We start from the raw sequence: 24,534 nt of genomic DNA on the forward strand, positions 1-24,534 counted from the left end.
CTCTTGCTCTTCCTTTCCTTCATCCTAGAGGACTCCTTAGAAGTTAATGGAGAGAAGGCTGCTGGTACCATGGTGCCAGCAGTTTTATTTAGGTGCTCTGAATCACTTCCTTCCTTCTTCCCCCCCTCTCTTTGCTGCCCAGGTCAATGGCCAGCGAAGGCGCTTCAGGCACTTCAGAGAGCTGACAGCTGGTAGGCAGCATGGCCTCCTTCCAGGAGCTACACTGGGCTCAGGGGAAAGCCAAATCTTTGTCTTTTCCACGGTTACACTGTAATGCTGAGCTCTGAGGTCCCAAACATCAGGTCCTGCCCCCTGCAGCAGCTGCGTGGCTGCTCTCTTGGGGTCAGTGAGGCTTCAGGGCAAGGCATGGGGCTGCAGCACAGGCCAGCCTGCGTATAGTCCCGTACACAAACAGCTCTCAGCCTGCCCAGGCAGCAACACTGCCCAGTCTGCAAACCACTTGCTCCTTCAGTCTCCTGCTCTGTGTAACAGAAGGGAAATCATAAACCTACTTGCACATCATCAGAAAATAGTCATATTCAGTATTCTGAAGTATTGGTAACATGCTAGCTGTGCCTACACTTAAATAAGTGGCCACTTATCCAGCAATAAGCTCCTAATTAATATAATTCATATTTTAAGCAACTGTGATTCCAGGATCTCAAAATCAACATATTTCAAAGCAGACTGCTTCCCTACAACATTCTCATACCATGAAGTTGTAAGTTCAATTGTCTCTTTTCATAATATAGAAAAAAAAAGAAAACAAATAAGGAAAAAAATTATTAGCAAACTGAAAATGTGCTCCTGCAGTTCAAAGCAGCAGTTGGAATGCATTTGGAATCAGAGCTTTGTTTCACTTCAGTGATGCTGAATTTCTGGTTTAGGTGTTTTACATAATCACCACAAAATAAGGTTTATAGCTTAAACTGGGGATAAGGAAACTAATTTTGGAACAAGCGATCCAACAATGGCCAAGTGTTGGATTAGTCCAATACTGTATCTCCTACCAGCTCTCCTGAGCACACGGTGTTCTTTGCATGCCCCTTTTCCACTGTGACTAACAGCCTTGAAGAAATCAGTTATCACATTGAGCTTGAGAACTGGTGTCCATTTGAAAGTACCCCACAGCAAACGGGTCCCTGCGTGTGTCTGAACATGGGCACCTCACGCCCATCTCACAGCCCTTCTAGAAAGTATCTCTTCATTTATTTCACATACACGTATTTACACTGGAGGGGGTTCACAACACTGAAAATACAACATTTACACATTCACAGCTATACAGGTTTTGCACTCTGGCCTGCCCAGACCAGGCACTCAGCCTTTGTCTTTGCAGGAATGACAATTCTCAGCAGATCAAACAATGGGTAGGCGTGGTGGATTTTAAGAAGCATCATTCTCTGTATGTGGTGGTTATATTCTTCAAGCTATTAGATGGTGGGTTATTTCACTGAAATAAAATGCCTCTTGCATGGCATTTGCAGAAGCTTCTATAAGTCATGAGCATATAGGTTTACCTGTTTCTGTTTTACCATGCTACCAGTGAGCTTTACAGAGTTCAGTTATCTTTGTAGTAGTTATTAAAGTTGATTCGCAGTAGGAAGTCCTCCAAGTGTGGTTGGTACCCTCTATTTACAAGCTTTGTTACCACTAGGAGAAAAATGAAAAAAGGTTCAACTAAGATTAATATTCTAAAGTCAGCCTTGACAGTATCTGTACATTTAATTAAAAAAAAAAAAGAAGAAAAGCCTGATGCAGAAATCTGAAGGCAACAGAAACAAATGTGTATTTCTGCATAAGACAGGTCCAGTATCACTTGCTGGGATCACACAGTATCTCAAATAAAGTGCAAAGGGTTATGTGTCAGTTCTAAGTGAAACTATTATTCTAACAAGGAAATACTTTCCTAAGTTGCTTTCACAATGAGATGGTGTGTTCTCATCATAACTTCAACTGACCAGGGAGTGTCTTTAGGTCCTCTGGTGCCCTCTGTGACAGAAGCAGCTCTGCTGCAGTTTTTTTGAGCAAAGTCCATTGTGAGAGAGAAAACCAAAGAGAAACTCCTGGGACAAAACCCCTCAAGCTCTATGAATGAACAAACTGACTGCTCTAAACATCCTTAACAGCAAAGGAGAAGGGCAACAGCAACTCCCTAAACTCATAAACATCCCATGCACTACTCTAATGGGAAGCAGCAAGCAGCAGTAACATGCAAGGAAGAAGGGGCAGTGTAGTTAGAAGTTAGGGCCTGAGCCAAAGCCATTGAAGTCCAGATCACTTTGTGTTGGCTTTCAATGGATTCTGGATCAACCCACTGTGAAAGAGAGAGTTTTACAGTACATGGTGACTGAAGGCAGAGGTGTAGATAACAAGCACACATCTGGTTGTAGTGCTTAATAAAGAGGGTGTAAAGAACCAGGTCACTCAGCAAATTTCCTTACGGAATGGTCTATTAATCTCTGTCCATGAAGCAACCATAGATCTCGTAGTATGGGTTTAGATGGCTCCCAGAGGTGTTCTGACTTCCTGTAGAATCTGGAAGCAGCCATTCTAACTCATCCTGAAATATCTGTTTTTGGTCCTTTGACACCATTTTTGGATACCCTTAAAGAATAAGAAGGGCAGCTCATTTCCTGGAGACCATAGTCTGACTAGAAAATACTCTAGAAAAAAATAGAACTAAGGAAGCCAGCTGCACTTCCTTCAGGAATTAAGGCTTTCCTAAAAAAACAACTCAAAGGAACCCAAACCCCATGAACCACCTTTGTATTCAGGGATGGAGAAGTAACTTGTACTAAAAACACAAGCAAGATCTGAAAGAGAAATGGAAAGACAAACAACCATTTCTTCACATTGTAGGCTAAGCTGACAGCAAGGAGAAATTTTATGTTAAAGGGAGGAACATCTGGCAAATGATCTGTGCAGTTGAAAAACACTTGCCTCAAACACTGGACATAAGCTCAAACTAGTGCTAGGAGGCTCTCTGAGCTTTAGTCCAACTCAGGAATTTGATCTTCCCAATCTCCTAACACAGGTAATGCTCAACTAATCCAGATATATCTAAAATTACTTCTAAGTGCTATCAAACTATCTCTCATTGCTGCCAATAAAAAGTTCCAGAATTCAATTCCAGGGAAAAGAAAAACATAAGCATAGGGCTAAATCCTTATTTAGCAGATTAGCAAGAATTGAGGTTCAGTTTGGGGACATTTTAGTTGATGGCTATGCAGATCTTTGCTAAGCACAGTAACGCGGTTCTCATTTGGGAACTGCATCTTCTAACACAGGCTACGTTGTCCTTCCAGAACCTCTTTGGAATTTTCTCAGTTGTCAGTTGACTTTTTCCTTTTTCTAGAATGTATGCAAATTCTTACCTTTGAATAAGAAGTGGGAGTAATACTTGAAGGTGTTGTACGACTGCTGCATCAGGCCGAAGTTGGGATGAACAGCCATTTGCTTCCCTGCATCAAAGCTCCACGACTGAGAGATCAGCTGGCTGCGGAACTTCAAAATAAGGCTGAAGATGCTGTGGATAATATTCATCACAGGGGCTGCCTTCTCTGTCAACAGACCCCTAACAGAACAAAAACAACTTCAGAAATGCAGCTGACAAGATTTGCTGGTTGTAGGAAGAAAAATAAGAAAGGGGTGACAATCCTCTTCAATGCCTTAAAAAAAAACTGCACAAGACTGCGGCCAACTGCAATGGTGATTTGAAAACGTGTCTAAACCTAAATGGAGTTTGCTTGCTCTTCCAAAAACTTGCATTTTCATTGGTGTGCCCCATTTCTAGAATGACATCTGCATTTGCAAAAGAGATGACATTTAAAATCATGCTCTGATTCTCCTTGAAAATTAATTGCCTCTCATCCCATCAACTGGTATCCAAACAGCAGCTATAGGCAAATTTTTTTCTAATTAAAACTGAAAAAGAGAGACATGAAAGGACAGACTTCTTTTCTTGTTCATAATTTCTGTTTTTCATGATCTCTTCTTTCTCCATCTCCCCACTTTCTCATTCAGCATATACTCTTTAAGAAGAAACCAAATAAACCCTTAGCTCTTCTCCTCGTACTCGCACACCCTTCTGCCACACACAGAGCAACCAAAGGGCTAAAAGCTTGTGATTCCTAAAAGGCAGATCAGAAATCTGGAGAGAGGCCTCAGGTCCTATCTGTTCCTTCAGAGCCCAGGCCAGGCCACTGCACATACATTAAGGGCATGTACAAGATGCAGAAGCAGCATTCTGCAGCCCTTCAGCCAGGCTGGCTTGGGCACGCCGCTCACGCTGAACGCACCAGCGTGCGTTGACCAAGGCTGCAACAAGGATGGGGTGGAAGGCTCCTTAGCCTGTCAGGCAGAAGTCAGTTTTGCACAAATATGTTAGGATAGACTGGCTGCTCCATTAACCTAAAAAATTCTTGAATTAAAAATCACTATGGTAGCTTGCCTGAAGATGGCTTTGTTGAGGTATTCAGCGTGTGTTCTGTGAATTTCTTCCAGGTTGCCTACAGAAGAGAGCTTGTTTCCAAATTCACACCACGTAACGTGAAGAATCTGGTTAGCAATGTAACCTTGAATAACTTTCACAAAATGCTGCATTTCATGTTTATACAGCTGGAGCTGTCGAAACTGAACGGAATTCGATGCACGACTCACTAAAGCTGAAAATAAAACCAGAAATGTGTTATCAGCAGCACTCACAGAGACCATCTAAAATCCAGCTTTCTAAAGGAATGAAGGTTTCTGTTAGGAGAGTGTCTGAAATGCCAAGGAAGTTTCTTTAAAAAATGGCAGCGTTTGAAGCTTGACATGACTGTTCATAAGCAATTGTCTAACACAAAGTACTAGAAGCATTTTAAACAGGACACTCTCTAGCTCACTCATGACACTTACCAGTGCGTTTCAAGTGGAACCAAACATCCTTGAGAGTCCACACCATGTGCTTCAGCTGCAGCAGAAAGGAGAAGATCTTGTTGTATTTATTCATGCAGCTTTCAGTAATGACAATGTTCAGAGGCCAGTCAACCTGAAAGAGGTAACAGTGCTGGTCATACCACAATTTTGTGACAGAAATTGTAAGGATACTTCAGACACAAGTATTTCAGGGAGATACAAATTCATATGTATTTAAATAATTTAATGTAATGGCCAGGTTAAGTAAATCCCATAATTTTCATTACACAGGTTCTTTTACTCCATTCTTAAAGGCATTTCATTATGAAGAACATAATCACTCTCCCATGGTACATAAGAACCACGGTGTAATTGCAGTATTCCACCTTTCTCCATGCTTTCTTACCTTGTACCTTAGCTCTAAGCAACTCAGAGCATCAGGTGCATTGGGCTTGAACACTTCTGGAAGATACTTGAGGGCAAAAGAAAGATTGGAAGCAAGCTGGGTGTCACCATGAAGACTGTACTGTAAGGCTTTATTTAGGATAGAATTAAGAACCAGTGGATTCAGCAGTTCACCAGGTGTTTGTCCTGATCCAAGCTAGGGTTAAAAAAAAAAAAAAAGAAATCTAATTACACAGTATTAATGAAGAATCTTGGCTCCTTGACACTGGTGCAATAAAGCAGAATGGTGAAGTGATGACTGTCCTGCCTTGCTTCACCACTCTAATTGGAAGTTTTGACTTCTGCCACAGCGACAAACGAACAGCATAAGAAGCAACTTCTGAGCTCTTTGCTCTTCAGAGCATGAAGGTAATGTCATACCCATTCTGATTTGATATTTAGGACTGCAGTTTGGTGTGGTTCAGGAGCTGCTACACATCCTCACTGTAGGGGGCACAGCCTTTGGGCTTTAGTGGAGCAGAAAGTCAACAACAGAGCTGGCACCAGCTTCTGACCCCAGTCTGCCTGTATCTCCTCAGCACCCTCAAAAGTCTACAAATAAAGCTATTCATGGAGTCTAAATCCCCAACCCCTCTCCCTGCTTGGGACTAAAGCATTCTTGGGATTCACAGAAATGCATCAACTCTCCTACAGCCACATATCTCCACTGGGAACCAGCCATGCTAACCCAGGCTATGCCTCCTACCTTGCTGTCCTCCCAAGGAACACAGGACTAAGTCATAAAAATACTGTTTCATCAGAGGGCCCAGAACTCTACTCAGATGCCTTCCCCTCTGCTCTGTAGACTATATGAGGTACCAGTAGGCACTCTGCAACACGGGCGTTTCCACTGGATTTTAGCAAAAGGCAACAGGCTCTTCCAGCCTTGCTGGCAGTAGATGGGAGGGGACAGAGCAATAGTGCAGCAGTTTTCACAGGAAACAGTGAAATATCTCTCCATGACCACCTAGTTGTCAAAGTTTGAAATTATCCTTGTACTCTCTCTACTGCTGGGATTAGCAGTAGGAAATATTACTGAATTCCGTGGGCATTCCTTGCACAGGCCAGTACTCTTAATTCACATCACTCCCTCATTCCCATCCAAATTAATCAAGCCAATTGGTAGGTTAATAAACCAATTAATTAGTCAAGCTAAAGCAGAGCACCCAAAACCAAGGCTTAAGACAACAAAGCAAATACCTTCTCAAACAAGAGGTCACTGAGTGACTGAGCAAACTCCCCGTCTTCCATTAACAAAAAGTGTCTCAGTGCTTCAAAGTGCTTCTCTACATTCAGTTCCACAAAGTAGTAATCAACTATTGCTTTGTTCACAAGAGAAACACTAAGAATAAAAACACAGGAAAGGTGTTATTCTTACAAGCAGCTCCTTCCTTACTGCTAACATTCAGCTGTGGCTACATCAGATTAGTGCTCCAGTACTTAACTCGGATAGCCAGGACAGGATGATATTCACACAAGAAAAAAAAACAAAGGCAACAAAAAAAATTTTCATCCAGAATACACCAGAATTAAAACCTACCACTGCAAATAACTGGGTTTTGAACAGTACTGGGGAAGTATTTTAAGACTGGCTACATGTAATGATCTTTAGAACACGCTGCTGGGCCTGGAGCAGCATTTTATCCCTAGACCTCTGTCTTACTTCACCTACACAAACACATGAAGAAAGACTATTAAATCCCTGAGAAGAATCCAAATTGGTAAAGCTCTGACAGTAGATATTGAGGGCAGGTATAAGCTATAGTTTCCAGTGCAGTGCAGGTATCCAAGCTAGCTTTAAATATGTAACTTGCATATTCAGGCTAATTCTGTGAGCACACAACTGGGGCTCGCTGACTTTGCTTTGCTGGACACATGAATCTGTGTAAGGGCCATAGTGGTAGCCACTCTCTGGATGTCTAAAGCTAAGTTAGATAATTACACTTTTCTACACTGCACCAAACTTTCAGCGTAGCATACTCACCAAGTTAGTAAATGGAAATCCAAGCTTACAAGAAAGTAGATTCCAAAATTTCAACATTTTTCAACTTTTCAACACATTCCATGAGTAATAGTTTTCATGACAGAAGCTAATCTTGTACAATAACAAAAACTTGTCTTTAAAATACCATTAGATATACTAATAAAACGTTCCAGCCAATATGCTTTCCCCATATGTTCCAACAGTAAACAAGGACAGCTTCTATTAAACTTCAGAACACCTAGAAGCTGCTGTTCCCATAAAAACATAAAATATATCCAGATCAGTATGCAGGAGCTTTCACTTAACCAAGAGTTTTCTTTTTTTTTCCTCTTTATCTTTCATCTGCCAAATAAAAAACTAGCCCAAACACTACTGATATTACACCTCCTTTTCAAAAGAACAAGGAAACCAATGGTGTCAAAACCACCGCCGTATAGTCGACGAGTCTGAGAGCAAACCTTTCCCCCCAAGCCCTGGCATTTCCAATAACCCTCCAACGCTGGTTCCCCAGGGGAGGCAGCACTCACTGGGAGACGAGGGGGGCGGTGATGGAGCGCCTCATCAGCACGGGCAGGGACAGGAGCTCGCTCAGCTGCACGGCCGTCTCGTCGGTGGCCGCCTGCACGGCCGGGTCCACGGGGAAGGTGTACGAGCGGGGCATCACGTGGTGCAGGAGGTGAGACACAGGCAGCTCTGCTGGATTGAAAAACAGACCAACACTCTGAGCGTGTGGCGTCTAAGCAGCCTGACAATCTGTTTCTGTTCAACTCTACAAACTGCTCTCGGTTAGAAAATCATGTCTCGAAATGCATTTCTAGGCATCTTTGTGCCTAGAAGCAAAATGTTTGGCTACTGCAGCTCATAATATTGGTAATTTACTGGTAATTCAGGTACAATTTCTGGCACTCAGCTTTCTTGCTCAAACTTATCATGTCTTCTATAGATCTACCTGTTCCAACAGTTCTACTCACACATCAAATCATAACTATCTTGATATTTTTCAATACAATACTGATCCGATAAGGCTTTCAAATAAGCTTGTTCTTTCTTCCATGTGTCTTCCTCTTGCCCTTCCTCCTCCTCAAGCTTGGGAGCATTAGCTTCAGCAAATAAAGTTTCTTGAGGCACAGCATCTTGTGGAATTGCTTTTTCTGGTTCTTCTGCCTAAAACAAAAGGAAAAAGGACAGATTTCATGAGAGACACTGGCGTTGTTGACTAGTGCTTAATGTGTCCTTACAGCTAACTGACTAGTTGCTCAAACTGAAAATAAAAAAGCTTACCCACCTGGGCTTTTCTGACAGGTGAAACCAACAAGGTATTACAGTGATCACTAGATAGGACAGAAACTTATTACCTTGACTACCAGTGTGTCTAATCCTTTGAAGGAAAAAGAAATCTTCTGGACAGCTACTTTGTTTCTTACCTGTAAGCTCTGTGAGGAATCTGGAGGAAGGTCCGTGCTGACCACATCTGCAATTACTGTAAGCACAAGTAAATTAAATACAGCATTTACTTAGACTTGCTTCTAAGACTTAGGTTGTACTTCAGACACTCCTGAAGTTCTTCAAAATTTCTCTGTAGACTATCACAGAAACAACCACCCTAGCAGCAGTCCCTCCCCAAAGTCCCACCCAAGCAGGCAGTTTTATGTGTTCTCTACTCAAGATTACACAAGGTTCTGTTTCATAGAATCACAGAATGCTTTGGGTTGGAATGGACCCTTAAAGGTCATCTAGTCCAGCGCCCCTCAGTGAGCAGGGACATCTTTACATCAGGCTGCTCAGAGCCCCATCCAGCCTGACCTTGAGTGTTTCTAGAGACAGGGCTTCTGCCAGCTCTCTGGTTTTGAAGCAATACCACAATTCACAGAGTTTCAAACTAAAATTCTTTTCATGCTCTGTTTCTTGTATATAGGAGACACTACTAAGCTCAAATTCTTTCCTCTGAATTGTAAGAGCGTCCAAAAAGTTATGCAAGAAATTCACACTAAGTACCCATTTTGAACATAAACATTTACAATAACTTTCAAGAGCCCTTAAGCAAATGCTGACTGAGTAAACTTATCTTTATTTTACTTTACCTTCTTGTTTCTCTTCCGTTATATCTTCTTTTTTGTCACCTTCAGTATTAGCATCAGGAAAGACTGGCATGCTGTCAGATGACTGTGACTGTGGTAAAGTCTTTTCTCCAACTTGTGACTTTTTTTCTTCCTTCCTGCTCCCGTCAGCAGGAGATAATTCCTCCCTGTACAGAAGTGTCTGAACTGTGGAATCAGACGAAGGACCCGAAATGGTCTTACGATGAGGTATTGGGTCATTCTCTGTACACGGGGCCCACGTCCCTACTTGGATGCTCGACTGGGATGCATGACCAAATGGGCTCCAACGAGATCTCAAAGGCTCTGTATCTGAAACCAGTTCTCCAGCTTTGATGTGTGACTGTGAGGCATGCCCGTGGATGTTCCAACGAGGTCTAGCTGAGACCACCTCTGACACGTTTTCACCAATCTTGATATTGGCATCAGATGCATGACCATGGATGTTCCACCGAGGCCTCGTAGGAGCTACATTTGACACATACTCTCCAATCTTAATATTGGCTTCTGAAGCGTGTCCATGAATGTTCCACCTAGGTCTTGAGGGCTCTACCTCTGAAGCATATTCCCCAATTTTAATATGAGCTTCAGAAACATGCCCATGAATATTCCATCGGGGTCGGCTAGATTCAACTTCAGAAGTATAGCTGCTGATATTTATATGGGAGTCTGAAGAATGCCCATAAGGACTTGAATGTGGCTGGTAAGTGTCCACATGAGGTACATATTCTCCCACTCTAATGTTGGCATCAGATGCATGCCCATGAATATTCCACCGAGGCCTTCTGTACTCCACATCAAATAAATTTTCTTCAACTCGAATATGTCCCTGCCAAGCTGCAGATGGTCTGAGAACTGTATTAAAATCATACTCATTTTGCTGATGCAATGATGCACTGTTTTCTCCTTCCAGTGCTCTGCTCAAGACAGGCTGATTTTCACTGACTTGAGAAGTCTCAGAAAGATCCGAGTTAATATTTCGGAATGCTTCATCGAGCAAAGATCCTTGTACACTAATGGCAACAGGCTGTTCATCTTGTGGCTTTGACAAGAAATCTTCTATATTCACATTGGATTCAGGCAAGGAATCAGCACTGTACAGAGGACTGCATGCTTTCTCTGAACTCGGGAGATTGCTTTCAGGTCCTGCTGCTTTAGCCTGAAAATGCTGATCAGCATTATTATTTGTTGTCTCTGGCATGGCCAGTGCTTTGTCAGCAGAAGCAGCATGTTCCAGTCCAGGCTCAGGTTCTTCTCTGCCAACTGTCTCATTAGAATGCAGAGGTTTCACAGAAGGCACCTAAGAAAGCAATAATTATTGCCCTGTATGGCTAGTCACATAATCAAACTACTTATTACGGCCCCACTTTATTACAAGCAGGATTTAAAATTTTCCAATTTTTCAGACATGCTACAAATGATGTGGGAACTGCTCATCCTGCTATTACAGTGAGCCTTGTCTACTGAAATTAAAGGAACCATGAAATGAACTCTGTTGAGGGAAACTTGGAAAAGCAACCTGGAGTTTATTTAAGAAAACAAACTCACCTGTGAATGTGGATCTTTCACAACAGGGTTTTTATCTAAAGCCAACTGGCACTGTTTATAAGGAATGATATCTAACTTTCTCCTGTAGTTCCCATCTGGAAGTTTTTCAAGCATTTCCTATAGGAACAAATGACAAAACCAAAGGTCTGGAAGTACCAAGCACCAAATTTTCTACATTACATTTTAAAAATCTTTTCAGGAGATACCTCGATGCGTTTTTGATCTTCTAAGAGAAACTTGAGCCGGGCAGTTTCCAGCCTGTGCCGCTGGACTCTCCAGAGCGCTCGCTGCTCCCTGCGGGCTGCGTCGTCAGACAGCTTGCTGTAATGGTCAATTAGCTCCTGCCTAAGTGGAGGCAAAAGGAAAGGTAGGTTACAGATTTTCATCAGTACTGATTTTCATCTCCCCTTCTAAAGAATTAAGACCTTTTAGCACTTCAGAACTGAGCAGCAGTTTTTTAAAAGTAGAAGCCAGAGGCTTTAATCACAGAGGATAAACCAGTGGAGAAAACAGGTCTGTATTCTCAGTGTGCATTTTTATAACTGTTCTTAGTAGGTCACTCATTTATCTTACATACTTTTAGAAATAACAGAAGAAAGTGAAACACAACTAGTTCCACAACAAGAACAATTAAAATAATTATCTAACTTCTCTGTCTGCTTTTAACTTCTGCTTTGACAAACGTGTGACCATTTTTGCTGTGGGTTCAGCTTTTAGTTGTAACACGTTAAATTTCTTTCCTGAAATTCGGATTGTAACAAGAACCAGAATGGAAAGGGTTGGTGCAAATCAGTGGGTCCCAGGTTTCCGTGCCAGTAACCATTCCTAAATCACAAAATGGCCCACAGATTAACAAAAAACCCTACATCCATCTTTTAACTGCAAACGTTACCCTTGTAGAGCCATGTCTACATATAACAGTAGCTAGGGCACGTCTAGCTACTGCTAGTACCATAGTTTTTAAGACATAATATTTTTTCATGAGAGCTTTATGACAGTCTTGGAGTACGTAAGCTTTGGGAGACTACTCAGGTATATTTACCTTGCCTTTTTTTCCAGTTCTTCTTCTAAAGCTTTCAGTCTCTTTTCCCTCTCCCTGAGCTCTCGGGCATAGCTGAAATCATCATCAATCTCCTCTTGCTTTATTGCAAGGCGACGCTGCATAAATATTTTTAACACTTTTAAAAGCCACTCTCAACACCAGCTGTAATGCAAACATCTGAGAGAAGTTCTTATTTGTACCCCATGAGCTATTCATTCAACCTCAGTACAATAAATCAAGATATCCTCTCAATTATTTGCCTAAGAAATACAGCTGGCCTTTAAAAGAACACACAAAAATACCTCTTGGTCTTTTGCAAATTGCTCTTTCAGCTTCTGAAACTGTTCCCGTTTCTTTGCATCCAAAGCCATTCGTTCTGACATCTGTCGATCTGTATTACAATAGAAATACTGTGAGTTTACATTAACAAACCCACTAGAAAACACATGAAATGCCACCACAACTTACCACTAATGGCTTTTAGCACTTTGCTAGCAGTTTCTCGAGCATGAACAATTAATTCTTGTTTGGCTATTTCCATGCGCAAATCCTAAAAAAAACCAACCAAAAAACCAAAACCAGAAAACCCATGAAATACAGATGAGAATTTTTTCTATTATTTTAGACTTGAAAATACACTGTGGGAAAGACAGGTGCACACTTTATAATGGTTATTAACCTATGACTACAGTACAGGAATATGAAATAAAAAAGGAATTTTATTATTTACCTTAAACACTACAGGAATAAAACAATAAATTAACTGAAAAGTCTATAAACTGATATTGAAAGTTAACTCTCCAGACCTTAGAAAAAAACAAATCCATCTGATAGACCCACTGCACTGATGGTACCTGTAACTGAAAGAGTTCTCAAAAAATGATTAGCTATGCACATTGCAAAAAGAGTCTTAGGTTACTAATTAGCTTGTCACTTTTGTTAAACCAGAATCGAACAATCCTTTCAGTACTTTTCAGCAGGATGACAAAGCTGCAAACAACTAAGATGGAAATTCAAAACTCATTTAATGTATGAAAATGCCAACAGGTGACAACACACCACCCATACTTTTAAAGGCTGTATTAATTAATGCTGTGGTAGCAATTCAAAAAGCAACTGACCAATGAAAAAATTCTGACCATGAATATAAATTTTTTCAAAGTCGTAACAAGATGAAAAATTAGTGTTTAAAAAAAAACAACACCAAAAAAAACCAAATCCAACAATAAGTTCTTTATTATAGTATTCATTTACCTTTTCCTCCTTGCTTATGGAACTGTACCGGGCAATTCTTTCCATTCGGCCCACGTACACTGCACAATCTCTCTCTATTTCTTTGAGCTCCTCAAGGGAAAAAATCACCGAAATCCGGGGAACAGGTATATCTGACCAACATATATAATGCTGAAAAAATGAGAGACTTCCTTTTAAATGCATTTTTTAAATTGTAAAACGTTAGACTGTGAACTCATGTTATGGGTTTTTTTAACTTAGCAATGCTTCCAGCAATACTGTAACGTGCCTCCAAACAAGACTTAAAATTTTCAATATCAGGTTTTAGCATTCACATCAAAGTAGGTGGCAGAGGTATAATTTTCTAGAATTGGAATCACAGGCCAAATTCTCAAGGTCTCCTCTTTCCCACTGAATTGGACAGGAATCTAAAATCTGGTAGTTTTACTAGTCATGTTCTAAATGCCTAAAATTTTGCTCTTCTGATTATCCAAATTAACTGAGCCTGAGCAGCTCAGCACTGAATGCATCTCTACTATGGAAATTAAGGTTCCTTTCAATTATATGCTATGCCACCCACTTAATAGAACTGTCTGGAACATAACTAACACACATCCACAGGAGAGAGCTCTACACAAGACATAGCTAGAAATATGGCCAGTGCACCCCACCAAGTAGCTACTCTCTAGCTAAATATCTTGGATCTTTTTGCTCCACCTCAACCTCTCTAAATCTCTGAAGCTGTTCTACTCAGTGCATAAAAGAAGATTAAGTGAGCTGGAAAAAAAGGGTACATAAGCATGTTCACGCTAGATCTCAATCTACTGGTAAAGTGAGAAGATGGGATGACCAGGGCTGTGTTCCTGGCACTGAGCCTGCCTAAGCAAAAGAGAAGAGCCAGCAGTTCAGACCATTATCATGGAAGGGGACGAAATGTGACTGGCACTGTCAGAGAGAGGGAAGGTGACTGAACCTGGGTGCCCCACATCCTGGGGGAATGTTCTATCTATTAAGATTCTGTGCTAGTGACTGATAAAACTGTCAAAATGGAAATAATGGCTGACACTTTTATAAAAAGCTCAGTATTGCTGGCACACCTGAGTCATGGTTTGAGAATGCTCATCAGGGCAGGCTCAGGAGAAGCAGCAGAAGGTCACCTCACTGGGGATATTATGCTTCTGCCTGGTACCCAACACCAGGTATCTGATACTGAGCTGCTCAGCTTTGTCAAGACTGGGCAGCTCTGATCTTAGATACCAGCTACTTGGCAAAGAGTGCCTACAGACATTTGACACCTCTCTGATGCTTCACCATTAGACTTCTACAGAGAAGAGGGAAGACACAAAGCACTTTAACATGTTTTTCTTACCAAGGACAAGACTCATTCTGCAATATACGAATAAACAGAACTATCTAAGCACTTCTTGGAAATGTAGTGACAGAGCTGAAATACAGGAGCTATGCAGAACTGAGTGAAGACCTGGTAAGGGAGGCATCTTTAAACAACAATAACAACAACAACAACCACCACCACCACCACCACAAAAAAACAAAACACAAAAACACCTGAGTAGTGTGAATTTTGTGAAAAATGGAAGGCACTTGCTTGGAACCCTAAAATATTTCTGCTTTCACTAAAAAGGAAAAGACAGAAACAGCATGTGCACTGGATACGATAAATTTGATGCTCTTAAAAATTTGTATTTCTGCAGTGAGGTGTTAGCAAGTCAGGTGAATAATGAGCTCATGAGTATCTGTGAGCAAGTAATTGCCTTTCACGAACAACATCCTCCTTGTGCAATACCAGTTTTCAACAGGGGAACAAACTCGCTAAAAACCTACAAACTTGCTTCTAAAAAGAGATGATTTTCTCAATGTAATAGGAAGGAATCAAACCAAAACTTACCCTAGGACAGCACAGTTTCAGCAAGTTTATGGTTTTTCCACATATGTATACATCATTAGCAATATGTTTAAGAAATACAGGGACACAATCTTCTACTTCTTTTGAAATCAAAACATAACCGTGAGTCCAGTAATGTTTATCTATACATCAAACAAAATGACAAAAGTACAGATGTTTAGTTATTAAATTAACAGCACAAATTGTATAAACTAGAAATGCTCATATACATACTGTACCTCTGAAACAAAGGTAATCTTCATTCACCTGGATCATAAATTCTCCATAAACATCTCTGAATACACCGCTGTACACCCAATCATAGATAAATCTAAAAGAAAAATAATTGTACAACACTGAAAATCAGTTCTCAACTTTATTATAAACAAAGAGTAAATATAGTCTTTAAAACATCGAAACATACAAGCTATAGACAGCATATAAAACAGCAATTAAGTGCTGCCAAACTGATATATACACAGGATTGTGTCTCTACATTTTTCTTAAAAGAAACCATATTCATGTAGAAGATTTCAGTGATAATTAGTTAAGATGAAAATACATTGCCTTAATTAAAACAATCTTTTTATTTTTGTATATTAGCTTAATAAGTATGTATCCAAAATTTCTAGAAATCTTTGCAGCTCATCAAAATCACAGGGAGAGCTAAGAAGGAAGGATTTATTTTAAACAGAGGTAATTTTAGCAGGGAGAAGCCAAAAGGGTATAAACCAAAGTTGCAATACCAAGCACTTTTTACCTAGACCCAGAGACATTTTTAATACACATGCAATAATGAGAATTACTATTTTGGAATATTTACTCATGTTTTTTGATACTTCCTCTGTGTGAAACAAAAATCAACAGAGTCCTCTGATGCTGTAGATAAAAAGGCTCAGAGCACTTTGAAGCTGATCTCTTCTAACTAACACAGTTTCTAGATGCTGGGTCAGTGTAACAAACAGGAAGCATTTAGCACCACTGTTCAATTTTAAGGTAAGTAAGGTAAAATGTTAGGAACTTTTGAAAGTGTTAAATCTGATGTTTCTATGATTTATTTGAGCAACAGCTCCTATTATAGGTTAATAAATGAGTGGGACAACAGTTTCTGCAGCTAATGGAGGCCTCGCTCCACGGCAGCCTTGATCATACATGATTGATATTTTGAGAGATCAGCAACAAACTAAGGAGTCAATGCTGTAAGTCAATACTAGTAAGTATACTTTACTTCTTTTTAGATTCCTTGTGATGCTATGACACCCTGTCCCTGGTATTTCAGAAATCTGGCTACCTTCTATAAATTGCAATATAGGAGCTGTGAAGATATTTCCGCAATTCTTCAGGTAAATATGAAACTAAATTTCTCTGAAGAACATTTTATGTAGAAGGCAGAAAAAGCAAGAGGGGTGGCCAGGGGAGGAACTTTAGATTTACAGCATTTTGATGGATTTTTTTTTTCTAGCATCATTACATCTAGTAAGTATCACTGATAATCAACTACATCTATAATCCCTATAAAAGAGCTATTTTAAAAAATATATCGTTTCTTCAGAAGCCTATAAACTAACAATTTCTAAACTGATGCAGACTGCTTAACAAAACTTTTGCAATCCAAGGAACTCTACTTCCTATTGTTAGCCAGTTAATGAACAACAGATTTTTATTTTTAAGCTTTGCTTACTGAAAAGCCCACAATAAAAACACAATGGAAATAAGCAGGAACCTTCCCCGTTTGCACAACACCAAAAGAAACCCATTAGTTGCCAGCTTCAGGATTTTACTACAGGTATGAGAAGAAAAAATAAAAATCTAAGTTGATCCAAATCTTGCGTTCCAATACAAATTTCTAGGACCAGCAGCAAGAAAAAAGTCTTATTTACATGTAATGATTTACTAATCTATGGACACATAAAGCCCTTTTGTTGTTACTGAGCTGGAAAAAAGAGGGAAAGAAAGATTCAGCAAAATGAATTAATTTTCCTATGTATTTTGCAAATACAACCACATCTTGTATTTTCTGTGAAAACGTTACAAGCCCTGGTTAAAACAGGAGATTTACTCACAGATTACTAATTCCTAACTGCTCTTAAACACAATTACACAGAGAAGCGTAGGGACGTACCTTGTGTACGGTTCACAGCTCGTCTTCAGCAAAGACAGAAGAACTGGATAGTGCTCATTGCTGCAGTTGTTGAGAGCCTCTTTGTAGAGATAGGAAAGCAATTTAACACCCTAAAAAAATAGAAAAATGTTCTAGTATTATGCAAAAAACTTCACTATAACTGTAATAACAGAAGATTCAAAAATACACAGCTTTTCATGTTTCACTAAACACAGAGAGAGGTTTCATCTCTCTTCCTCTAGCTCTCTGCAGTTAAGGTCACTCCATCTGAGCTAGTTACCTCAAGCTCCCTTTATAGTCACTGGGAGGAAACAGGTATGTTTAGAGTTGAATTCATGTGACTTGCTATGAACACCTCCTTTTGAACCAACTAAAATGCACTCTAAGGCCTATTTTGGGTAATTCACTTACTTTAGGAATTGAAAACATAGGACAAAATTCCAAATTTTAAAATATCTGGAGAAAGGATTGTGGTATCTAACTGGAGATCCACAGTCATATCTTTGGTAGCAGAGAGACCAACACTAAATATTTTATGTAAACTCTGACCTAATTTTGAAGAATATTAATGTTGTAACCCAAACCAAACATAAAAACATCAAATTGATTATCACCGTAGGAAATGAAGCACCAGCTCCACCACTGATCCCCAGTGCTGTTGTTCCTATGCCACAAAGTTCAGCTAAATACCTAAAAAACAATATTAAAACATATGTAACAATTTCCACTAGAAGTCTCTTGAGATTACAGTGATGAACTTTGCTAAAGCTGAATAAGATACAATGAGCCTGCTGTATCAGCTGAATGATAACAGAGTTAAGAAAGAAACTGAATATAAAGACTTTACATGTTTTCCCTGGAATCTTCTGGATATAAAGAAATATTTCTGCTAAAATAGAGGAAAAATACTGAAAGACTGTAAGACTGCCTGTGTAATATTCTTTTAGTGTATATGAAGAAATAGGTTGCATTCTTACTGCTATGAAAAGCTTAAATATTTAATGTTATCCTCTTACCTCAACTGACGACCTAGTTTTCTGAAGAGAAAGCTGATGGTTAGAAGACTTAAAGTAGGAGGTGTGGACAAAACACAGGCTCGGTAATACTGAAGATACTTTCTCAGCCCACTTGTGAATGCCTAGTATCAACAGAAAATATTTGAAGTCTTACTGTATCACATCAATTGCATCAGCATGAAACAAACCTTTTGTTAAAATCATTGGCACATGCAGGTAAGAGGGACTCGCACACTGAGGCAAGGGGAAGGTAAGAGTCCATGCAGCTTTGGGCATGCCAGTCAACCAGACTGTACTCTTTACACACCCAGTGCACGGAGCCTGTACCCACCCAGAGTATCACAGAGCACCTGGGTTCAGCCCCCTGGAATCACCCTTTGAGGAGCTCCTTGCTCTCTAACAGCTATAACAGGAACCTAGGGAATTTTCCTTCCTTACTTTCATGCCTAAACTAGATACTGGAAAAAAATTACTTGGAACTTTTTCTAACAAGACAAGGAGATTTTAATTTCTATAAACATTGCTGTAAATCAGAAGGAATCCATTTTCATAACCAATCCTAACTTAATTCTACACATCAGAAAGAGATTAAATCATCTGATATTTATTACATGGTGTACATACAGTTCAGCAGAATATACAGATTACTGACATGGAAAATTTGCACTTAATTCTGAGTAAAGAAAAAGTAATTAAAGCTATTAAATATAATATTTTACTATTTCAGTTTCTATTTTTAAAAAATATGTATGTTAGATACATACGCTGTATAAAGAAAGTTCTTGTGTTTTTTAATCCATCTTAATGTTTTAAAGACACGACGCATTCATACATCTAAGAATTATATTCCTTTAGTCCTCAACAGAACAACATGACTAAACAACTGACATTTCAGGCAATGAAGACCTTTTACATGCGTTTCAGTGCAAGCAAGGCCTAAGCACACATGAAACACAGTGGCACTTGTTCATTGCCAACCTGGGATAAGTATTACATCTAAAATGCTTTGCAGCATGCAGAGATTCCAGCTTCACATGAAATCAAAGTTACCTTCCCTATCTAAGGCAACTGGCAAACTAAATCTAGATGATTTAGTACAATTATTTTACCTGAAACACGAGTCCTTTGCTGTATGAAGAATCTAGAACTGGCTGAAGAGAAAAACGACTTAGTCTTGTGTAATAGGTTCCATACTCTGCAACTTCTGAGAGCAGGTTGTGCATTGTCTCTGGTGAAGTTCCAGATACATATACCCCCTCCTTTATCACAAATGTCTGAGCGGCCTAAAAGGACACAGTGAGCAAAAAAAAAGAAAAAGTCAAATATTTCATAGCTATATTCTGATTTAAAATAGCAAAACACACACAAAAATAACAGCAGACAAATTTTTGGCTTAGATACTCTGTTGACTGAGACTACATAGCTAGGACACTGTGATAAACATATCCAACTGCAGCAAAATTTCAGGAGTATGAACTGTATTTTCAAACATACACAGCAAGACTCAGGTCTAATTCCTTAAAGAAAGTCCAATCTACAAAACTACACATCTATGTTTAAGTATTCATGAACCTCTCTTCACTTAGAGGACTACAAACACTCTTAGCCTATTACAATAACATCATCATTGCAATATACAGATAAGGCCTCATTGCCATTAGGTCACATTCAACCTTTTAACAGCATCCACAACTGCAGTATCTCAAAAGAAGTCAATGTATTGAAGAGGAAACCTCTACAAAGGGAAAAAGGAAAAGATGCAGCTAAGAAGCACAGTTAAAAATCTTCCATACCTGGTTGAGTGAAAACGTAGTGGACACCACACCAATGAGGACATTCAAGACATCCTTCACCAGTTCAGGTTCTTTCATTAGCACAAGCTGTGGAAGCTGAAGTACTGTGTTACTGAACAGTTGCAATTCCCCTTCCCGAAGTTTGTAAAATTTGTCAAAAGCTTCTCTCCCCGCTTCAGTAAGATAGGGTTCCTCTTTTTTACCAGGTGGGCTGTGTCAGAGTAAACACATTACAAGGTGATTACACAAAAAGAAGGAAATACATTGCCTAAAGGAAAAAAAAAAGGCATTTCAGAATTTTATAGTCAGTATTGACCACAGAAAAGCCACCAGTTATATAGTACATTTTCAAGGGAATGTTTCAGTCAATGAAACGAAGCTCAAACTCAGTAAAGAAACAGGTAGATCATTTGAACATCAGTTCAGAAACAAAAACCTTGACAGAAAACTACCAGCTTCTCTGTACCTTCCCCGATGCAGTCTTCACATGAGGAAAATGAGGCCAATCATCCTGGAGAGGACCAGGATCCAGGGTCCATGTAGTACTAATATTCAATATGTTACAGAGGAGTATGCTCAAAGTTATTACTTGTCTTAACACATTTTAGCTCTCCCTAGTACAGACTGTCCTCTCCCAAACCATTTCTTCTTCCAATTCTTCCAAAAATTCTGAATTTTAGTAGCATGTATTACATGAAGGCTGTCAGGCATACGACCTACATTTGGCTCTAAGACCCTTACAGTCTAAATGGTAGGAAGAAAAACTGTCTTGTACCAGGAACAAAGCCAGAGTGTGCTACAGTGGCTTTGAAAATCAGCAAGAAACTTCTGAGTTTCTGAGCTTCTCAGGCCCAGAACTGAGAAATGCTGTGTAACACTGCAGTAAACACATCATAGAATGGTTTGGGTTGGAAGGGACCTTTAAGATCATCTAGTCCCAACCCCTATGCCATGGGCAGCGACACCTCCCACTAGAGCAGGTTGTTCAAAGCCCCATCCAACCTGGTCTTGTGATGGAGCATCCACGCCATCACTAGATTATTAATTAAAGTTACAGAAAATACACACAGCAAAGTTTCTCCAAGAATCAGGCACACCACTGTCCACTGATAACATAAGGAAGGTACCTGCCATACCTGCAGGGTTTTATTGTTTTCCATTTTAGGGAAGCTAGGAAGTTTTCATAGGGCTATATAAAGCCTTCTCTAGGAGATGGATCTTCTGCTCAACAGCCAAAAGAGCTGCAAGTCTACACCATTAAGAAATCTGTTAGAACAATTTGTTTTGCTTACAGACAGGGAAAAGGAATACAATACTGTATAATGCTGGGAAATATGGGTTTAATTATTCTAGTGCTCTACAACTACCACCTTCTCTTTTGAAACTGAAAATATTGCATCATTCTAGACCAAAATAAATTACATAGCACATAGAAAGCAGATTAGTTAGAAAAATGTTGCATTTCACAGGAACAGCAAGTATTCCATGATCCCTTCAGTGGTTTTGACAAAGATGATCTTGTTTTCTCTCTTCCTGTGAAACAGCTGCAATCTAAGAACTTGTTTGTTGAACCTGCACAATCTTTAACTCCTTTCTCAATCCTTAATGCAGTATACTGAATTCTGTGAATTAAATATGCACATTTCACTACTAATACTGAGGTCATCTGGAACTATCATGAAATACACCTTCATACACTTGCATGTGATGCGTATTAAGCTTGACAGTAACATCAGACACATACTATCCAATTCTTTCCCAGCATCTTCGTTTGCTGGGTCCATACGTAAGCACTGCGTCCCAGAGGTCTATGTCTGGAGTCATGCTTGGCTCTGACTGAGAATCAGGAGTCAGATTGGATGCTGACTGGAATCCCTCATCTTCTGACTGGTCTATACTTTGGGGAACCTGTCAGAGAGAGTTCAAATGTCATACAGGAAAACAGTTTACCAAAGAAACATCTGCTAACAGAAAAGATGTCCTGCTGTAATTCGTGACCAAGTAACTCCACAGGAGTCAGCCTGTGCTGTCCACCCTCCCTTTAGATTTACTTGAAATTTTTCCTGTGAGCACCCCTTTGAAAGTCTCTATGGGTATTAATGCCTATACACAAAATAACATTCACCATCAAAATAATGTATTTCGTACCTTATGTATATCCACAAATATATATGTTTGTCAGTGTTAAACTTGAAAATTATGTGCTTTGGGAAGTAATTAGTTCTACAAATTGAGAATCTAAGGTCTGGATGTTCCACAGTATGTAACACTAATAAACTCATACTGCTTAATATTTCATTTGAGCAAATGGTCCAGGTCCTAATACTTCAAATGTATGAACATTTTTTTAACTATGACTAACAAAGTTTGTTCCCTTATGCTTATTCATATGCAGAAAATCTGCAGGTGTCCAAACAAACAGTGTATATGCTGCATCCTCAACTCCTACTCAACAGGAGTTGCATGTGCAGTGTACCCAATGCTAGTAAAAGACAAAAACACCCACATAAAAAAAAGCATGTTCTTCAAAAAATTGCAGCTTCCAGCCTGATGGGAAGAGTACAGCACTTACACAAAGAGGTCCTGCCTCCCCTCAGTTACGAGTTACATCTGTATGTGCACACTGAAAGGCACAAGGGTGTTCTTTTTTAGCATGTCTCCCTTCAGATTTCAACTGAGACCCTGAGTTAAGGGAACTGCAAAAGCTGTCCATATGTTGAGGGAACAAAATGAGGATTAAAAGTACAGCAGTATAAAAAAAGTCCTACCTACACAGAGTAAAAAAGGAAAGAAAGAAAAAAAAAAAAAACATGTTTATGTAGTACATCTATAAGAATAAAACATAGCAAAAAATTAACAGAATGGACAGCAAAAGGAGACAAAAGATACTGTAAAAACTGCATATGCTATAAAAGTTAAAGGACAGTAGGAACTAGGAGGTTCAATGAATTATAACTGAAGAAATGTTTTAAGATACAAGCCAAGAGGAAAACACTGCAGGGGAAGGTAATGTAAAGCAGAAGAGCAAAACACACCCATTCACAGGGGAACGTCCATGCAGTCAGGCTGACCAGCCACAAGTAAACAACGATGCAAAGGAGCTCCACATGCAAAGCAGGCAAAAATGGACGCAAGAGATGACTAAGGTGATGAAGGCACAGAGAGAGCTGATGGCTTAACTTCATAAAGCCTATGGGCACATGAGAGGTTTGCCGTTACAGGACAAGACCAAGGTTTTCATTATCATACGTGTCTGTATCCAAAACACTTATCTGGGTCTCAGCAAAGAAGAGGATCCTTGCTGCACCTTAAATTCCACCGCTGTACACGTCTATTACAAATCACACTACTATCTATATTTTTAAACTCTATTTTCAAAGGGGCACACTGGAAGCATGCATACGTTCTGAAGTGGCAAACAAATGGTCTCATACTTGAATTGCAAGTCCAGACAAATCTGCACTGTCAGGCACCGGTGGCAAATCCAGCTTGATGTCCATATCATACGTACGGCTATGGACCAGGGCACCAAAGAGCGAGACCCGCGTCTCCTTCTCAAACTTGTCACCAGCAGGATAGCCCTGGGAGAACAGCCCTATGGCAGGGAGCCCAGTGCCAGGTGCTGCCTCCATTATCTGAAGGGTCTTCTGAATGGTGTTGTTGAACTGGCATTCTTCGTTTGTGATCAGCGACTGGATATCGGCTTCGAATACGCTCACATCATAATAATCGTAACCCTGATATTTCACATTTCTCCCAACATACTTGTTGTTGAGAAAATAGTCCTTTTTTTGTGGCACAAGCTGAGGGGGGCCTGTTCCAGCAAGCTGTACAAAGAGATCCAAGACAGAATTAACTTCAGTAAAGGGTAAGCATTCAGCTGTTTCCAGCTCCTCCACAAGATTCTCCAGTCTATCCGCTTGAGCACCTAGGCCTCCAACTCTTAAGTTGAAGGACAGCATCAAAATTTTGTTTTTCACTGGAAGCCTGGAAACATTTGATTGCAGCTTACGAGCCTCGTCTTGAAAAAGGTTCATGAACAGGGCATTATAAGCAACCCTTTTCAGATTTTGCTTAGCCATTCTCTTGCTGATCTTCCGCCTGCCCAGGTGGACCTTCCATGGCAAAGCTGTCAAGTGTGCTTCACACAGATCACTGAACAACTGCGTGATGCTGCTCTCCATGTCAAATCAAATTTTCAGGTTACAGCAGCTACAGTTTGTGTCTGTAGTTTCACGCAAAGACCTGAAAAACATCAGGAAAAGGAAGAAACACTAGTAACAAGTGTATGAGAAATTGATGAGGATGCTTTAACTCAACTAAGACAGCCCAAAATGAGAGAGAAGAAAATGAACCTAGCACACATTTAGGACACAAGCTATAAAAATAACATGACTTTGATCAGAAACAAAGTGATGGCGGTACAAGCTTTATTCCAGGCACCTGATTTTGCC

The 24,534-nt window shown here is 39.9% G+C and overlaps 1 protein-coding gene across 1 annotated transcript; it reads right to left on the reverse strand.

Moving 5' to 3' along the window:
* Positions 1 to 1,309: 1,309 nt before the first annotated feature.
* TUBGCP6 (tubulin, gamma complex associated protein 6) lies at positions 1,310 to 24,264 on the reverse strand. The gene is made up of 25 exons (XM_008941593.1): positions 23,515 to 24,264; positions 21,825 to 21,988; positions 20,081 to 20,291; positions 19,397 to 19,570; positions 18,288 to 18,409; positions 17,886 to 17,961; positions 17,272 to 17,381; positions 15,389 to 15,480; positions 15,153 to 15,292; positions 13,268 to 13,417; positions 12,482 to 12,563; positions 12,316 to 12,404; positions 12,014 to 12,129; positions 11,178 to 11,316; positions 10,972 to 11,088; positions 9,409 to 10,723; positions 8,752 to 8,807; positions 8,299 to 8,491; positions 7,855 to 8,023; positions 6,544 to 6,685; positions 5,306 to 5,500; positions 4,900 to 5,032; positions 4,454 to 4,667; positions 3,378 to 3,577; positions 1,310 to 1,653 (listed from the first exon to the last, which is right to left on the reverse strand). Exons 1-25 carry the CDS (start codon positions 24,262 to 24,264, stop codon positions 1,562 to 1,564), a joined length of 5,241 nt encoding a protein of 1,746 aa, XP_008939841.1. The 3' UTR covers positions 1,310 to 1,561.
* Between the last annotated feature and the right edge of the window lie 270 nt (positions 24,265 to 24,534).

Source organism: Merops nubicus, unplaced genomic scaffold, assembly GCF_000691845.1.
Source record: "Merops nubicus isolate BGI_N331 unplaced genomic scaffold, ASM69184v1 scaffold136, whole genome shotgun sequence".
Classification (NCBI taxonomy): Eukaryota; Metazoa; Chordata; class Aves; order Coraciiformes; family Meropidae; genus Merops; species Merops nubicus.